Source organism: Pyxicephalus adspersus, chromosome 9 (genome assembly GCF_032062135.1).
Source record: "Pyxicephalus adspersus chromosome 9, UCB_Pads_2.0, whole genome shotgun sequence".
Lineage (NCBI taxonomy): Eukaryota > Metazoa > Chordata > Amphibia > Anura > Pyxicephalidae > Pyxicephalus > Pyxicephalus adspersus.
In genome coordinates, this window is record NC_092866.1 from 47,511,809 (window position 1) to 47,530,389 (window position 18,581).

Here is an 18,581-nt window from a genome sequence, read left to right on the forward strand (position 1 = left end):
AAAAAAAAATGGAACATATTTGCATAGAAATTTGCACAGAATTAGAACGCTAGGGAGGTTAATGTCCATAGTCTGGACACAGATACACTTTACAGTGTTGTTTGTTGTCTCAGAAGCCAACACTAAGCAGGTTTTCCAATTATGTGATCAAAGAAACGTGTGTTAATACACACTGGGAGATGATTAAAGACAGTTTCTATTTATTGCTCTTTGGTTCACACTTTCTTTACAATCTTCCCAACTCTTGGGCGTACAGCACGTATAGGGAATTGTTGCTGAAGTCTTACTTGATGACGGTAAAGCAAGAAAATCAAAGGGTGTGTGGTGGAAATTATATTTAGCTTGTAGTAATTTCACTTTTAGAAGGTAACATAACGATCGAGAAATATGCACCTTTTGTTAGTGCTTTTGCTTTCTTCGACAATAAGTTCAATCTGCTTCAGAAAGTGAGAAATCGGTGTAGCATGGGGAGGTGAATGAAAAGTTCCTCTGATGTATCTAAAACTAAAAAGTTTTGACTGGTGTTCAAAGTGAATATTTTCTCCATATAACTGTTTTGTTTTTTTTTTGCTTGTTTTAGAATGCAGTAACCAACAATGACATCATGTTTGTCAAAATCCATTGTCCATGGGATACACTGTGCAAATATGCAGAGAGGATGAACATCAGAATGCCTTTTAGGTATATGTCTTTGGGTTCCATTTTAATCCATTTTTTGTCATACCTATCATATTGTGTGAACTGCAAATCGTGTAAAGCTCTGTAAAGAAACATTTGAATCACACAAGGTGATGTGATAACAAGCACTTCTGATGGTCCTAATTGCTCATTACTGTCCCCTGCGGAATCTCGTGCGGTTTATATGTCATAAGTGATTTTCATATCCATCAAATTACTTACATAATTGCTTGTTTGTAGCTGCCCTTGGACATTGTGTTGTGTTATACCTATTTTCATATTTTCCATGTCCAGCTTTATATACAATTATGAGAAAAAGTAAGTACGCCTCAAGAGAATTGTTAAATTTTCCATAATAGAAACAATACTTAGAGGCAAAGGTAATAAAAGTACTGTTTCAAAGTTTAAATGTTGAAAAAAATTAACAATTTAAGAGGGGTATTCTTACTTTTTCAGTAATATATATAATAAATGATATATTACTATTACTATCTATATATTACTATATATATAGATATTTCAAAAAAGGCTTTAGATACTCTTTAAATGTAAACGGTACTTTGGGCAGTAGATACAGTCACTATAGGCTACATAAAAAGCAAAGGAACTCATATATTAGACAATTACACTTGAGCTGTTCCAAATAAGTCAGTGGTGCTCCTCTAAGGCCCCGGTTGTCAATATTATGTTTTCTCTGATATCTATGTTTGCTATTGGTACCCTAAAAATTCTGTTGAATTAAAATAGTTACTTACAAACTGGAAACCTCCTTTGCAGAACCTTTGGCTTCCAAACATACAGGCTGTCCATATACCTAGGAGGCTGACAAAGTTTCTATGAGCAACTAAATTTTTTTTTCCATCTAACTTTTGCAAATGGCTTTACAAATGTGCTTTAGAACCCAACTGAGAATAAAGAATAGTGTTCAAGCACCCCCTGCTGGGAGATTATGTAAGCAACACTTAACCTGATACCCTGCAAGAGCTAAATGTTCAAAGGACAAATAAATGGAGTGCAGGCTATGCCAAACGTGGTTGGAATATATAGCCGGTGCATCTCCAAATCTTCTAATCCACCATATGAGTTACTTACTATCTCTATAGCTGTTATCTGCAATTATATGATTATTGTTGTTTGTGATTTTGTAATAATCATTGAAGCATTGTAATGAATTTTAAAAGATCCTTATGAAACCCCTGCTAAATGAATAATGCGATAGTGAGGAACATGTACAAGACAGAAATTTGCATGATATGAGCCAGCATTGGAAATGCTTTGGGTCTCCTGTCTCTCCAGTTTCCATTTCCCAGAAAATTCCCCGAGTGGTCCAAAACACTGAACTCAATGCAATCATATAGAGGTTCTCAGGATATATTGTAAATTTTGTTCGTGACTATTATTAAAAAAAAGTCAATGTTTACCTTACTTAGAAAATACTAGATGCTTGTCTTTTACACAACTGGTTCCAATACTTTTGAGTCCATTAACCTAAAACAAACAGCCAGAGGGAAATTGGATGACCGTATCTGCACACTTTTAATGGGTTATTGACTCAATATAGTTGAGCAACGTGACAGCAAGGTAACTAGCATTCTTAGAATAGGGGCCAGTTCAGACCTGCCGTATGCTACAGCATATTAATGGGGGGCTCAACCATGATCCCAACCTTTCCTATTGAAATGAATAGTAGAGGTTGGGAACCTTTTTTAAATGGGGCTGGAGCAGACCCTGGTATGGTTTCCAAAGGTGACATGTCACTTCTAGTTGCATGGTTGTTGCTTGAAAATTTGTGCCATGGTCACACCTGCAAATCTAGTTACCAGCAATGTGGTTTGCCTCTCCTGGCACAGCATTAGTGCCCAAAAGCTGGCAACCATGCAGGGTTTGAAAGAGCCCGAGGAAATCTGTAAAAGCAACCTGGATTTTCTATAAAGGACTGAACAGGGTAAAGAGTAATTTTACTCTTGTTTATGCCTTCTACAAAGCACCTCTTGGACAGCTGGTTGTTTGTACCTGGAATTTGTAGCCTATGTACTTAACATTTACAGTGCCCTCCTTACACCGGAGCCCTTTATGCTGTGAATGGCTGCACAGATGGTAATAAAAAATGAGCTATTAAATCCTTCTTTCTAATAAACTGTGCAGCTAAGAATGTTGAGATTGCAATATGCGTACAGTCTTTAAAATACTTACATTGTCAACCCAAAAGGAATCCATCTTGGTTTAATTATTCATATGACCCTTCAGCTGATTTGTACTATTCTTACAGGAAAAAATGTTATTACACTGACTGGAAGAGCAAAACCATGGGCAGGTTGGTGGGTGATATTGTTTTTTATTTCGCCAATTACCCATCCTGCAAAATCAATCAAACCTTCCCATCAGCAGTTGTGAATTTATGCTGCATATAAAATGGATCATATTTAGTGAGTTACCGCACTGGTCACCATATGTTTGAACATATGGCGAGGACCGTCTGGGCCATTTGAAAAACTGCCATTTAAGTGTTGTAAAATATTGTGGACGTTCACCAAACTTTAGATGAGACCTCTTTGTTACAAAAACAAGACTCCAATATCAATAACGTGCTCTATATATTCCAAAATCTTTCTTCCTTCTTTTACTACTCCAACAAAATCAGTAGAAAGACTCTGAACGTTCTATTGTTGCAGAGTTCAGGTAACCCAACATTATTTTTATTTTATTATATTTTTATGTGACAAAAAAAACAACTTCTAAATGTTGGTCTAGGACAGTGTTTCTCTACTTTTTTTTAAATTCATATAACTTAAAGGTCTTCAAGGAACCCTTCTATAATTACTAAATCCACAGATCACAGTACATGGCACTCAGTGAGAAGAATACATATTGCATTGCTGGCCGTTGGGTAGAATGCCACCTTTATAGATAGCCAAAAAGATCATTGGTGTCAATGGTAACTGACCCGAAAAGTGCAAATTGCTCATTTGCTGAAGGAACCCCTAGCAACATACGGATGAGCCCCAGTTGTGAAACACTGGTCCAGGATAATTAGACAATTAATTTTCTATGATGGAAAAGGTCAAATTTACCCAAAATTTTGGTTTGCTTGGCATTGGATTTTTGCATTTTGACTTCATGTTCCCATAATTCCCAGGATAGAGGTCAAATGGTTCAGAAACCTGCTAAATTGGTGGGATTAGTTTCAATTTAAAGGAAAAATAAAAACTGATCACCTGGACTGCTAACAAAAAAAAAAAACTATGAGGTCCGTTTAAAAATATTCTCACCCAAGGTTCTCCCGACTTTTGCCCAAAGTTTTTCCATTTTTCAGGTTACGGTCAATGAAAAAATGTGTGAATCAACTTTTACTCAGCATTAATACATAATATACTCATACTAATATATATACTGTAAAATAAATGTTCTTGAAAACAATGTACTGCTTTTACACATATAAATCCAATGTATTGCATTCAATACAGTTATTTTATATTGAATGCAATACAAATGGATTTTGAATTTCCCGCGCCGCCTGCAACGTACACACGCACCGACGTCAGTGTGAACTCTCAGGTGACTCATCAGATGCAGAAGCCTCCCGAAAGAAGAGAGAAGAAGAAGGAGATCACGGCGATGTACGCGGATCAGGTAAGGCTCTATTTACTATTACCTCCCATAGGATTACCTACCCCGAGTGTGACTCGGGGTTACCGCTTTCAGCAACTTTTTTCTACCCAGAGTCACACTCGGGGTTACCTCTAGGGAGGTTAAGGGTAATATAAGGTAATAGTACAAAGCAGTAAAATGGCTTTGTACTATTATCTTGTATTACCCCTAATGGCATCTTATGCTCCCATACAACAGAACACCTTAAACCATCCTATGCCATGTTGTATACTGTGTTCACCCTCATGGATGAGATTATTTAGTTCATTGCTGTTTTTCTCATATCAGCTTACTACTGGCATTTTTACAGTACAGATATGAAAAAAAAATATGAAAAATGGGGGTATCGTTGGTTGGCATAATAAGAAAATTAAGCTTCTGTATACTTTTTATTTGTTCTGTTTTGTTCTGTTTAGTAGAATATTGGCATCTGTTCCCATCAAGAGCCACCTGACGTTAGTCAATGAACTTTAGATTTTTTTTTTTATATTGCTCCTTTTTAGCTTTAAAGTCTTAAGACTTTTAAGCAACTTCACAAATAATACATTTTTCCCACAATACTAGTTTAACCTTCATTTATTCAAATTACTTTTCTAATATCTTTGAAAAATAAATAAATCACCCTCTCCTAAACAATCTGCTCCTTAAACCTTTAAATTATGGTTCTGGTTCTGCAGGTTGTAAAGTGAAGCAATTTTTTTTTTTCTATTTACCTTCTTGAAAAGTTTACCTAAAACCACTGCATGTTTAAACTTCAAGTTTATTAAAATCACACACAGAAGTTTTTGTTTTTTTTAGGAACACACAAAATGTCTACCCTGATAGGAATGTTGCTCCCCACCCATTATATGGATAGAGTTCTCCTTTAATATCCAATCCACCCTTACACCATGCATAAAGAATATAAGATTGAGCTGTTCTTTGTGCAAGGTCATTTCCGATCAAGTTGTTTGTTATAAAGCTTTTCTTCATTTTAGTTTGCAGAGGAACATGAGACAACTTAAAAGCTGGCTGCCTAGAAACCCAATGAAGCTTGACAAGGAAGCCCTTCCAGACCTAGAAGAGACGGATTGTTATACAGCGCCTTTCAGCCGGGCTCGCATGCACCAGTAAGTAAATAACAGTAAACTTGACGTGTTCATTGTTCATTGCACTGGATCACAGTGGAGCACTTGGGTTATATGTCAGCAGTTTTGCAGATTTAAAGGGACCAGTGGTGCAAATATTTTTGTCAGAACATCCTGTAAAGGTTATTTTTTTCCAGGATACAAAGTATAGTGAAACATAAATTGTAAATCATCAAAGTATAAAATAAAAATGATCCATTTTTTTTTATCAATCTCAGAAGTCTTGAGGCAGACTGGGTTTTTAAAGTTAAACTCTAACTCTACGCCCATTAAGGACCTTTAAACACCAACCCTTGACTAATGTATACCCCTCCCATGTAGTCATTTGCCAGTCATTATCCAATTGTCTGGCCCACTGTTGGCAAGAAAGCCCTATTGGCAACTTCAGCCCTATTTAGGTTTCAACACCATTTGATTGGGCTTACACAGGGTTTAAGCAATGAAGTGCTGGGGAAGCATGGCAAAAATGAGTATAGGTTGGTCGGGATTGTGCATTTAGGAGACTCTTTAAGGATAGGAGGGTAAAGGAAGATTGGATAGAGTGGGCATAGCTTAAAACGTCTTTGTGTCCTTTGTGTCCTTGTGTCGATTTTGCTTATAATTCAATTCTAAGTTCTCTAAGTGACTTAACCTTAGCAACCAATTTGTGAACAGACAACAAGTCAAACCTAAATGGAGCAATACTTTCCACCCATTGTTTCACCTTTAGTACCCCATTCCTTGTTGAACCATGCATAGAGAACATTAGATTGAGCTGTTTCAGAAAATATTGACAAATCAGGCCTCGTTTATTAAAGCTCTCCAAGGCTGGAGAGGATATACTTTCATCAGTGAACCTGGATGATCCAGCAAACATGGAATGATTTTCCTAAAGTAATTTGCTATTTGTTAGCAAATGTTTTCAATCCTGGACCAGATCTATTTTAGGTTTGCTGGATCACCCAGCTTCACTGATAAAATGTATTCTCTCCAGCCTTGAAAAACTTTAATAAATCAGGCCCATTGACCTGAGTTTTTTATTTGTAAGTGCTGGAAGCTAAAGCTGAATGTCAAGCATAGTGTCCCCTCTGCTCATATATGCACACCTAATCACTGTGTTAGCTAAACAAAAATCCTACAATACTTACCTAAATATTTTGTTCCATGATGGATAAGGAAATCCATTCCAGGTTTGCTGGTTCACCCAGCTTCACTGTAGAAAGTGTGTCTTCTCCAGCCTTGGAGAGCCTTAAATAAATCAGGTTCATTGTATTTTATCCAGATTTGTAGATATTAAAATTGTATTTGGTTTGAGCTAGCTGGGATTAGATATAATTGCACTTCTGAGGCCCTTCTTCTATATTTTGTTGTTTCATTACTTTTTATTGCAAGGCTGTAAAAGCCATGAAAACAACTAACATGATCATCTATATTAAACATATTCGCTCAGCGAAGTTTAAGCAAAGTTCAATTTACCACAGAGAATTCGATTATATTGAATATTTATACCTTCTTATAACTTTATTATGTTTATCCCATTACATTTACCGCCAACCTACTCTATATTAGATCACAATTAGGTTTATATAAAAGAACAAATTTGTTTTCATTATTTTGAATAAAGTTCCTAATAACACAGAAGCTTGTACCAGCTTCCTAGTGCAATTTGAAAAATGTATAATTCAGATCATTTCAATATAGAGTATTTATGCCATACTAGTCAATTACGTTTTATAGAAAAATCTGTTTTACAAAGCAGAAAGTTTTCTCCGTACACATGATTGGATGGTTGAAGTCTTCTTATTTAAAGCTAATTGAAGTATGCCTTGCAAGGAGAGGGCAGCATGGACGGCTCAGTGGCTATCACTCTAGTGAGGATTGTAACGAGTGAGGAAGGAGCATAGGGGAAGGCCATCATGACTGGGCAGTCAGGGGGCAGATAGCATAGGGTTAAAAGTTTTGAATGAGAGCGAGTGAGAGGAAAGAAAGGGGGGAAGGAGGAGGAGGTTTAAGGAGGGGCAGGAGCATTTAAAATGGACAGGAGGAGAAGGGACCCCCCTTTCAGAGCAGGACAGCGTTCAGGAAAAGTTTTTCCCACCCTCCCTCTCTTTAGGGCTTATGTGGTTGGCAGTTTGAGTTTTGATGCTGGTTTGGCTAGTAGGGCAGGCAGTTGAGGTCCTGGAGGGGAGTGTGCTGGTGGCAATATTTTGGTTAGGGTTCCATCTTTGGTATGGAATCCCTGGTTTGGGTTAATGGTCTGGTAAAGTGTTGTGGGGAGGGTCTGCACAAGAAAAGGATAAATTTGTTCCCGGGCTGGGAGTAAGGGCCGCTGGGAGCAACTATCTTTAAGGTGCAGACCCCAAAAAGGTGTAAGGTGGTGACCTTCGAGGACCTGCAACCACTAAGAAAGTTGGGAAAGCAATATGGTTAGGATATTTGTTATTGTTTATCTGGTACTTCTTTATTTATTTATTATTCTTTATTTATTGTGTTATTAGGGTGTATTGGTTATTCTATGTATGTATGTTTATTTATACTGTTTTATTGTTTATATTGTTATTTATATTTTATTTAGTATTAAGTTATTTTTGGTTATAATTTTGTTAATAAAAGGCCTAAGGATAATGCTTGGAGTGGTAATTCATTAGTGGGGGGATTTGGAAGTGGGGGGATTTTAAGGGGGTGGGAGATTGGAATTAATGCTCATCTTTATAGCATTTTTTCCCAAACAATACACAAAGTAATTTCTTGGAAAATAGCCGCTATGGCCGCTTTATCGTAAACATAATGCACATTATTCACACAATTCACATCAAACACCATTCTTAATAATTTACCATAATAACAAAAATAACAAGTTACAAACTAACAAGATACAACCGACGTTAAACACAAACACCTTAACACTCCCTTACAGGTTGCAAGCCCTCAAAGGCACCGCTCACCACATCACACCATCTGGGAGCGCACCCATCAACCCTCCGGTTCCCTGCGCAAACTACCACTGGCCCAAGAATGATAACACTACTCACACTACCATTCTAAGGTAGTTCAATCAACCATAAACAATCTGGGAGATTCCACTTCTAAGATCGTTCTCCCCACCACACACATCACCTTTACAGGTGCCTTCCAAGAACCTCAAGTGCCTAACCCTGTACTCACTACCCTCTTAGCCCCATAACTACTAAAGAGGGGTTGGAAGCTTTTTCTTTTTCTAACTTCTCCCTCCACATTTCCCCCCCTTTTTTATGCCCTATTTCCTCCACCCCTTTTTTTCACACTCCCCCTATCCCCATACTGGCCCTGCTATACATAACTCATACCTCTTTTTCCTTTTACCCCATCTGATCCCATAGGCATCACTAGCCCCTGGTCATGCCAACCTTCTGATGACCTAACTCATACCTCTTCTTCCTTTTACTCCATCTGATCCCATACTCATCCCTAGCCCCTGGTCATGCCAACCTTCTGATGACCTCCTGAAGATCGGCATTTCCAGGCCTCTTTTTCTTCCTATAGGCCAGCAATGTAAGAGTCATTCTTTTCACTGACCACCAAGCTAATATACTGAGCTGTGGATATAGTAAATATAGCAGGGGTTCCCTGAAACTTGAAAGTTATTTAAAGGGGTTCCTCCATGGTAAACTGCTCTACAACAACATTTTTGTACCCAGTAAAGGCTGATTGATGTTCCAAATATTGTCAGACATTGTACAAATAGCCTCAATTTTTACAGTTTTACCTCCAACCTTCCTGCTGAAGCAGTTATTCGGGATGATTAAATTTAAAGATTCAATTAGGTCATTGCTAAATAGAATGTATATGCTGTTTGGTCAAAAATTATATCTCCAAGCTTGTGGGGAAAGTGTTATAATCAGGAGTTGCTTCAGTTAGTCAGGTCTAGGTTCATCATATTATGTGTCCAAAACTAAGGTCAGTTGAATACCTAAATATATTGACCAGGGTTTTCCATCAGTGGCTTTTTCTCCTCCCTAATGGCATGGATGTACCCCAAGATGACAATGCCAAGATTCATGAGTCTCAAACTTGGAAAATAGTTCAGGGAGCATGAGAATTGGCCACCACAAAATCCAAACATTAACCCCACCAATGTTTTTGGGTTGTGCTGGAGATTACTTTTTTCAGTAGTCCAACTCTCTCATCATCCAAACAAGATCTTGACAAAAAATTAAAGCATCCCTGGATGAAAATAAATCTTGTGACACTGCATAAACTTATTGAAATGTTACCGAGGGGAATGTGTGCCGTAATTGTATCTAATTTTTTTTTTGTCAGAAATTGTATGTATCACATTTAAGTGATTGACTGATTAACCTGCCTAGCAGTAACCGCGAGTGTGACTCGAGGTAAAAAAAGATGCTAAGAGTGGTAAAACAGCAAAATAGAATAATAAATACAGCCTTACCTGATCCACTGGCTTCTTCCATTGCGATCCTAGTTGTCTTGCTTCCTCCAGCCGGCGTCCTCTGCATGCGATGAGTCACCAGAGAGTTCCCGGTGATGTTTGTGCATGCGAACGTTCCATGCTTTTATTTTAAACTTTATTATACTCATACTATTATATTATACTGTAAAATAATTTTTTATGAAAAACAATGTACCGCTTTTAGACATGGATGGAATCTGGACAGAAATTACCCACCCAGGAGGTTAAAGTGGAAAACAGCACCCAGATTCAAGGAGGTTAGCATTGGCTTCCATTTCACACTATAATCAAATTCAAGCTCCTGTGCTTTGCCTTCAAATCCCTCCACAGTTCTTTGTCCCAGTTTCCTTTCTGACCTGGTAAATAAAATACTCCCCTAGCCAATCTCTTTGCTCCTCCAATGACCTACTAATGACTTCCTCACTCATAACCTCATCACATGCATGGTTCCAAGACTTTCCTAGATCTGCCCTTGCTCTCTGGAATGGTCTTCCTCATCCTATTCGGCTTGCTCCTACTTTCTGCTCATTTAAAAGAACATTCATTTTTTCAAACTTGCTAACCCATCTTCTCTCTTTTAACACCGTCACTATGTCCCACCACTACATATCTCCCCTCCTATTGTGTGTTACTTCCCCCACCTCCTAGATTGTAGGCTTTTCGGGTCAGGGTCCTCTCCTCCTGTGTCACTATCTGCATCTGTCTGTCATTTGCAACCTCTATTTATTGTACAGCGCTGCGTAATATGTTGGCGCTGTATAAATCCTGTTTATTAATAATAATAATAATAATAATAATAATAATAATAAAAATACTCGACCTTTATGCTCTGTAGCATCATCTCTCTTAACTCTATTACAGAAAAACATGAGCACTTTATAATAATTGGCTGTGCAGAGAATGGTCAGTAGGTCCCCCATCATAGTGATGAACCAATAGGAAGGTCAGCTCTCTTCTTCTCTGCATATTTGTTAGATTATTAGGTTGATTACTTTTATATTGAATAAGAACTTCCCTAAGAGAGTTTTCCCTTTTAAAAAAGCTTCCTGGTTGGCATTCAATCAAACCACTTTGATTCAAGACTTTGAATCAGTGACTTAGAACAAATATATAAATAAGAACTTCTGTTAGTAACAGCGGCTCCCATGTTTCTCTCTTCAAAGGTTTACGTTTAAGCAACCTTCATCATAAATTATGGACCACTTGCTGTTCAACATTTTATTTGATGATGCTTCAGTGAGTTTTTATTTATAAAATGCGATCTGTCACATGCACAAAGATCACACAGTGCCCACATAAACCTGTTCTAATTCACTTGCAGAGTATTTGTTGGAGTGATGGTAGCAGCGGGTATTTATAGTTAGGCAGATTTTACACTTGTCTTGTTATGAAACATAATACACTTATCACAACCACCCACTCAGGATGGATGATTTTCTCATAAAATCAGAACACTCATTTGGTATAATTGTCACTTGGAATACAGTTACAATACTCTTTAGCGTAATAACTGAAAAGCCTTTTTTCATGGCTGCAGAATAAATTCTTGTTCAGTTTAATATTCCATATTGCAGTTTTTTTTTTTTTGGTTCGGGTAACTCAAATGACTTATACCTAAATACTTAAAGGAACTGCATTGTTGAATTACAATACTACAATTTGAAAGAGGCACCCAAAGAGATACAATAATTTTGGGTGCTGCTTCCAAATTGTAGTTTTTGGTTCCTATTGTCCTGGGGGATAAACCACATAAACTCTTCTCTGCCCGCCTCCTATGCCATTAGTTTGGAGGACCTGTGTCAAGTGAAGAAGTGTAGGGGAGTGCAGCTGTACTATGTCGCCTTTAGACTGTACGGAGATGAGCTTTCAACATTCACCCCGTAACATGAACAGTGGTTGCCTGATAGTGGCGAACCTAAAATCTGTGAGTACCATCCAATAATTTTTTTGACTTTTGCATCCACTGGGGTAATACACACAGTGTGGCTTCTTTTGTGGATACCTTTACTTCTGTCTTGTTTTGCCATTGTTACTGTACAGAGGAATTTGTGCTAAAAAAGCCAAGCATAGACAATGGATTAGTCATCAGTACTTCTTAATGGGGCCCTCAAGATCATTTTTTCCATTTTAGTGATTTCTGTGATACCATGCGATGGTGCAGCCTGTCCACCACTTTACAATGCAGAAGCTGCTAAAACTGCATTATAGGTTTTTAATAGTTTGGCTGGGTACACTTACTTATAAGTTAGCCTTTAAGGCAAATATGCAAAAATCATTTCCAACTCAAGCTTTGGCAAACTCCAATGTTATCCTTACTCTTGAAGTCTTTAAAAAACCTTTCATCTACTCACTGGAAGTGTTGGCTATGGTTTTATATCTTGTACACACAGAAATGAGCTTGTATAAGAGCAATTTACAGCAATTATTTACAAAGCTTTAAGGAACTTGGTTTCTGGCTTTAAATCACCCATTAGCTCTGATTTGGTAATGCTAAACATTGATCGTTTTTAGGAGTGCTGACTGTTACTTTAAACAAGCTACTAGGAGACTGCAGCAGGCTTTCAGTAAGTTTTAACGTTTAGCGGCAAAGGTGTCCACTGATGGTAATAGCAAATATGTTCTGAAAAATTGATTAGTCGCCCTGATAAATAATCTTATATCCATCAGCTTGCACTATGTCTTGGCTGCTGTGAGTGCTGAATTTGGTGATGCAAGCAGAACATCAGACAAACAGCTGAGCTGAAAAATCTACACATACACTGTAGGCTTGATGCAAAAAGGCAGTTAAACCCAGGCAAAAAAAAAGTTGTTAAAAAAATGTCATTGCTGACCTACCACCCACCACTGAAGAAAATCCAAAAAGGATATCATGCCTATCATGTGACATGTCTAAAGCTATGTGTAAATTTGTACTGTATATACTCAAAGATAAACCATTTTTCCTTTAAAATGGCATTACAAACAATCCTGGTTTACACTATGATCACACCAGTAAATGGCATTGTGTCATCGAAAGTGTGTAACAACCTCTTGCTGTTGGAGACAAGAGATTTAGCAGATTTGTAGAAGAGTTGAGTTTGTTACCCACTTTACACAAGGACACAATGCCATCTAATGGTGGGCAACAAATAATGTAAAAAAGATAATTTAAGAGGCACAAAATACTTGTAAAAAAGATGGAAAATATACACAGATTGACCATGTAATTTTATTTTCCCCTTTTACATAAATGTTTAAAAAATATGATGTAATCATGGTAATTTTATTGGAATTTTTAGTGATCATTGTTTTGAATGTTAGCAGTGACAATTATATTTTAAGTCATTGGTCTTTATGGTTTATATTCAAGTCAAACCTTTGTTCTGTATTTTCATTTATTTGTATTGGTTTATGTTCAGTTGGTATTTGGATCCTATAGCCTTTTAGTTGCTTCAGCCGGTTACTTAGTTTTTGAAAAAGAAAATTGATATTACCGCATTTTGTGAATTGATTACTAACAGGAGAGAGTTTTTTTTTTAATAGGTGTCCTTCTATTTCTGTAAGCCTTGATGCCAGTGACAGTTTTTATGATTCCCATTTTTCTAACAGCTTCACAATAAACAATAAAGACACATTCTTCAGCAACTCGACACGGAGTCGGATAGTACATCATGTATTACAGAGGACAAAGTATGAAGACGGAAAATCGAAAATGGGTAAAAATCAATCAACTTTTCATTTTAGTTACAAAAAACTAAAATAATACAACATAATCACTGCTATAGATTTCACTTCGGCTTGTAGTAATAGTATTGTGTAGTTTCAGTGAGCATATCTTTTAAAGTTTTTATTTATTTTACCTGGCAATCCAAACTGAATGAAAGTTAAATCATCCTGGCCAGGCCAATTAGGATGGCCGAAGATCACAACTAGGAAGAGAAAAAGGATGAAGATGATGGCGCCCTGTGACGGATCAGGGACAGAGGAGTATAGCAGGGTTTAGTTCCAGTTTAAAGTGATCCTGGTACTATAGGGGTGAAAGCCAAAAAGGCCCAGTCGTTAAAATATTATTTTATAAACCTAGCTTACCAGTTAGTAGGTCATGTGTTGAATCTGCTGTGTGACCAGTCCCTAGCCTTTGTGGATATTCAACACTTTGGAAGTGTCCAATCCCTGATCCTGCTACATGTTCTGGTTTCTCCCACCTCCTCCTAAGTCTTGTACTAACATAGAAATGGCGGAGGGGATCACAGTGTTTAGTGGAAACAGGTATTCATAGACCTAAAGCAGCATACCCACAGCAGCAAAGTGAAAGATTTTCAACAAATGGCCTGCTAGAAAACTCACTAAACTTTATAGGGCTTTGTATCAAAATTAAAGATGCTGGATATGACCACAGGCATGATGGTTTAATGTAAATAAAACACACTTTACTTTTAGTGCCCTAAGACGAAAGTATGAGATTGTTACATCTGCTCTCCTGTGTTGATTCTGATGGCTATCTTTGCCCCTTCACTCATCTCTACAATGAACCTGAGGTTAGCACAAGGTACACAGTATGCCAGCAGAGATCCAGAAATCTGAGGGCCAAGAATGCAGTTGTATTTCTTTTGGTCTGACAACATATTGTGGGCACTGTGGTTAGCAATTTGAATTTTGTTCATTGAGTTCGTTTAGTTATAATCAATGTCTACAACTGTTAAGACAAGGACGTTTTTGATTGGGGAGGAGGTGTAGGGAAGTTCAGGTTATTACATTTACATTAGATTATATAAATATGTTCAACAACTAGCCAATGAAAATGCTGCCCACTGTGCACCTTTACAGCATATCACAAGTTGATAATACCATCGGTTACCATTTACTATGAGACTGTTGTAAAGGTATACATCAGACATCATTCCCATTGGTTGGTGGTTGTTGGCAGTGGTTCCTCGCCTGACAACCACCAGCAAATAGGAACACTTCCTGTTGTATACTAAAACAATGTGCTCAAAGCTAATGTTTACATAAGCAAGATTGTGTGCAGTAAAACTGAATTTAGAATGTATCTTGGTTTTGAAAGAAGTCAGCATAGCAGAGCCGCACCCTGGAACTTCCTAAACATAAGAGAGACCCGTGTCATCGCTAACGTCAGATTGTCAAATCTTTTACGCAATATTCCAGCTTATACTTGCAATATTCTAAAACAAATATACTGTTCAGCAAATACTTACTACTATCAGTTTTGTAAATGCCTTAAATTCCTTGACTAGTGCGTTAACCTGCTAACATTTTTTTTCAAGCATCTTGACTGAATTGTTGAAATTTTTGTTGAGAGTTAAAGAACATTTTGAAATGTGCATCATGAGCTATCATGAAATGTGTTTGTACCCCCCCAGGCATAAACAGATTGCTGAGTAATGGAACATATGAGGCAGCTTTTCCACCCCATGAGGTAAAAGTGTACATGTTTTTATATATTTGTAATCTCCAGAATGCATGACTGCTTTAAAACAGAGGCAGGATGGTTATCCATATCAGAGAAATATATTTCAGGTGCATTGAAACACAAGGTGGTTTATATCTTGCAGTTCTCTTTCACAAGCCTCTACTACTGAGTAAGAAAACCTGTGCTGCGCCAGCAGTTGCAGAGTGGGACCCTTGCTGTCTATGTGGAAGCAGTGATCTCCCTGCAGAGATCCACCATTCTTCCTGATAAATCACACTGATAGCTCTGTATACCCCTGATTGAATAACTTTGACTCAGCTGGGACAAATCTGGGATATCACTGTTTCCCTATAAAAATAAAGGTTATACTACAATTTAAAAGAGGCACCCAAAGAGATACAATAATTTTGGGTGCTGCTTCCAAATTGTAGTTTTTAGTTCTTATTGTCCTGGGGGATCAATTTGCAACTTGGATCTGGTGATTAAAAACATTTGCCAACTAATAGAAAATGATTTTCAAGAAATCCTTCCAGACTTGCTGGAAAACCCGGGTTCACCCATTATAGTCTATCTTCTCTAGTTTTGGAGAGCTTTAAAAAATTAGGTTCAATGTGCCTGCCTTCCAAAGTAATGGAGATTTGATGGTACCACCGTTGACCAGCACCAACCATATCTTTTTAGTAGTTTCTAGGTAGTGCGGCACATATAGTTGAGCAAAAAAAAAAACTCCCAGGGTTCTAACATGCCCATACTCTTTCCAAAACTGCAAAAGATTTCCAAAACTACAAAAGATTTATCTAAATGACAACCAGAACAAGATCTAAGTTTTTTTAGAAGAGATGCCTTCATAGGGTGTAATAAATTCTTTAAATGATTTCAGATATTTTTTGAGTTTCTGCAGGTGGCAATTTATTCAATGTTCATAAGGTCATATAATGAAGCAGTAATATTTTGTTTTGTAAAACATTTTCAAACTTTTTAGGGCAGTCATAAAAGCAGACATCCAATCAAAACTCACGGTGCACAGAACCATAGCCATTTACTGTATGAGCGTTGGGCTCGCTGGGGCATGTGGTACAAATATCAGCCTTTGGACTTAATCAGGTCTGTATGTGATTAAATATTCATTTTTCTTTAAAAGAATAGTCTACCTAACTGTATATCAATATTAAAATAGTAGAAAATGGATTACATCCTGATTGGTGTTTGAAGAGTGGGCCCCTTTTTTGAAGCCCCCACTAGATACTAAAGATCGTTCGGGCTGCTAGCAAATAATAAAACCCACATATCCATAGCCTTTATTCTTCTATCATTTACATTACATTAGAAACCTGGAAGTTTTAGCTAAAATCAATAAATATTGGGTACAAGTACAAGTTTAGAGGTTGTAGCGGTCTTCAGTGCATCTGACTCTTTTGATGTGATCAATGTGATTTATTACACAGGAGATATTTTGGTGAGAAAATTGGATTGTACTTTGCATGGCTGGGCTGGTACACAGGGATGCTGATCCCTGCCGCACTTGTTGGGCTGTTTGTCTTCCTTTATGGATTATTTACCATGGACTCCAGCCAAGTAAGGTAAGGCCTGCCAGAAATTCCCACTGAAGGCTACTTATTGTCGAAAGGAAAAGTTTTGCCATGAGTACAAAGTGGAATACAAAATCAATAACGTAGACCAATAATGGATGCAAAAATATGGAATTTTATTTGTCTTGAGATGTGTTAATGAAGACCTCCATCAAATAGAAAACAGAATATTTGGATCAGATTTATTCTTTTGAAAGCTTAGACTTTTTTTAAACTGATATTTTGAGCCTAATTTATTAAAGCTCCCCAAGGCTGGAGAGGATACACTTTCATCACTGAATGTGGGTGGTACAGTAAGCCAGAAATAGATCTGGTCCAGGATTGTTAACAAATGCTAACAAATAGCAAATCACTTTTAGGAAATCCATTCCAGGTTTGCTTGATCACCCAGCTTCACTGATGAAAGTGTATCCTCTCTGGCCTTAGAGAGCTTTAATAAATCAGGCCCTTTCTCTATTATTTTGTAAACCAGAGGTCAGCAAACTTTTTTGGCCACTAGGCCATTTCAGGGGTAGGCAGGAGCACACTAGGCCAGACTCTCTCCCGAGTCCCGCCCCTCTCCAGGAACGTCCCGTAAAGGGAACATGGGGGATTTCCCCGGCAGCGGAAGTGTTAACGCCAGCCACAGTAAAAAGGGAAGGGAGCCACAACGCGGAGGCTCAAGAGCCACATGTGGCTCCGGAGCTTCGGTGGCTCTGGCTCCAGTAGCTTGTTCTGGCTCCTCTGCGGGTTGCCGGCCGGGATTAGGCCAGATCAGCAAGGGGGTGTTAGACCAGAACAAACTACCGGCTAGGCCGTATCTGGCCTAAAGGCCGGAGTTTGCTGACCTCTGTTGTAAGCTCTTTCTTTTACAAAAAAGCATTTAGGTGCTTCTGTGATTGTCAATTTGTATTCTTCCACGCATGTCAGTCTGCAAGGTATGCTGGCCTTCCATAATTTCATCTCCAGCAGATACTTTTTGCCTGTTGGCAACCTGTGTATAGCTAACTAAAACTGATGGATTTAAAGCTGGCATTGAACTTCAGTGATTTTATTATAGGACCTAACTATGCACAGTAGAGTCCTAAAATCATATGAATACATATACATTAATTGATTGCAGCTTTCTACACCCAACAGATCCTCATATTTTGAACACATACAGTGAGCTTTTGGAGAAACAATGTTATATACTGCATAGCCAAACAAAAAGTCGCCGAGCCTGTGTGGGAATAGTTATGACATGGAGTTGCTTCTGTTGGTCAGGCCTAGGTTCAACAGCTTTATAAGCCCATAAATGAGGTCAGCTGACTACCTAAATACTTTGAATTGACCAGGTAATTTCATTAATGAGTTTGTAATTTCCTGATGGCATTGGCATTCTTCAAGATGACAAATACCAGGATTTATCGAGCTCATATTGTGGTTTAGGGAGCTTGAGACATCATTTTCATACATGGATTGACCACCACACCAGTCCAAACCTTAAGACCATTGCAAATCTTTGTGATTTGTTGAAGGAGGCCTTACACAGTGCTCTGTATTTATTCCATCATCAATACAAGATCCTGGCGAAAAAATATTCCAACTCTGGATGGAAATTTGTGACCTTGCATAAGCTTATCTAAATGCGTGCCATAGGTAAACAAAAAATCACTGCATGATTTTTTTTTTTTTTGGCCAAGCAGTGTATTTGACAGTACTTGGTGCTTCTATAGTTA

At 37.8% G+C, this 18,581-nt stretch overlaps 1 protein-coding gene across 1 annotated transcript in view; it reads left to right on the forward strand.

Annotated features, from left to right (window-relative positions):
* Window positions 1–18,581, forward strand: part of ANO3 (anoctamin 3) — a 245,710-nt gene that overhangs the window by 166,245 nt on the left and 60,884 nt on the right. Inside the window, 7 exon segments of the mRNA XM_072421825.1 lie at window positions 581–681; window positions 2,948–2,992; window positions 5,304–5,435; window positions 13,471–13,577; window positions 15,243–15,298; window positions 16,275–16,396; window positions 16,738–16,872. Of these exon segments, the coding sequence (XP_072277926.1) occupies window positions 581–681; window positions 2,948–2,992; window positions 5,304–5,435; window positions 13,471–13,577; window positions 15,243–15,298; window positions 16,275–16,396; window positions 16,738–16,872 (698 nt within the window).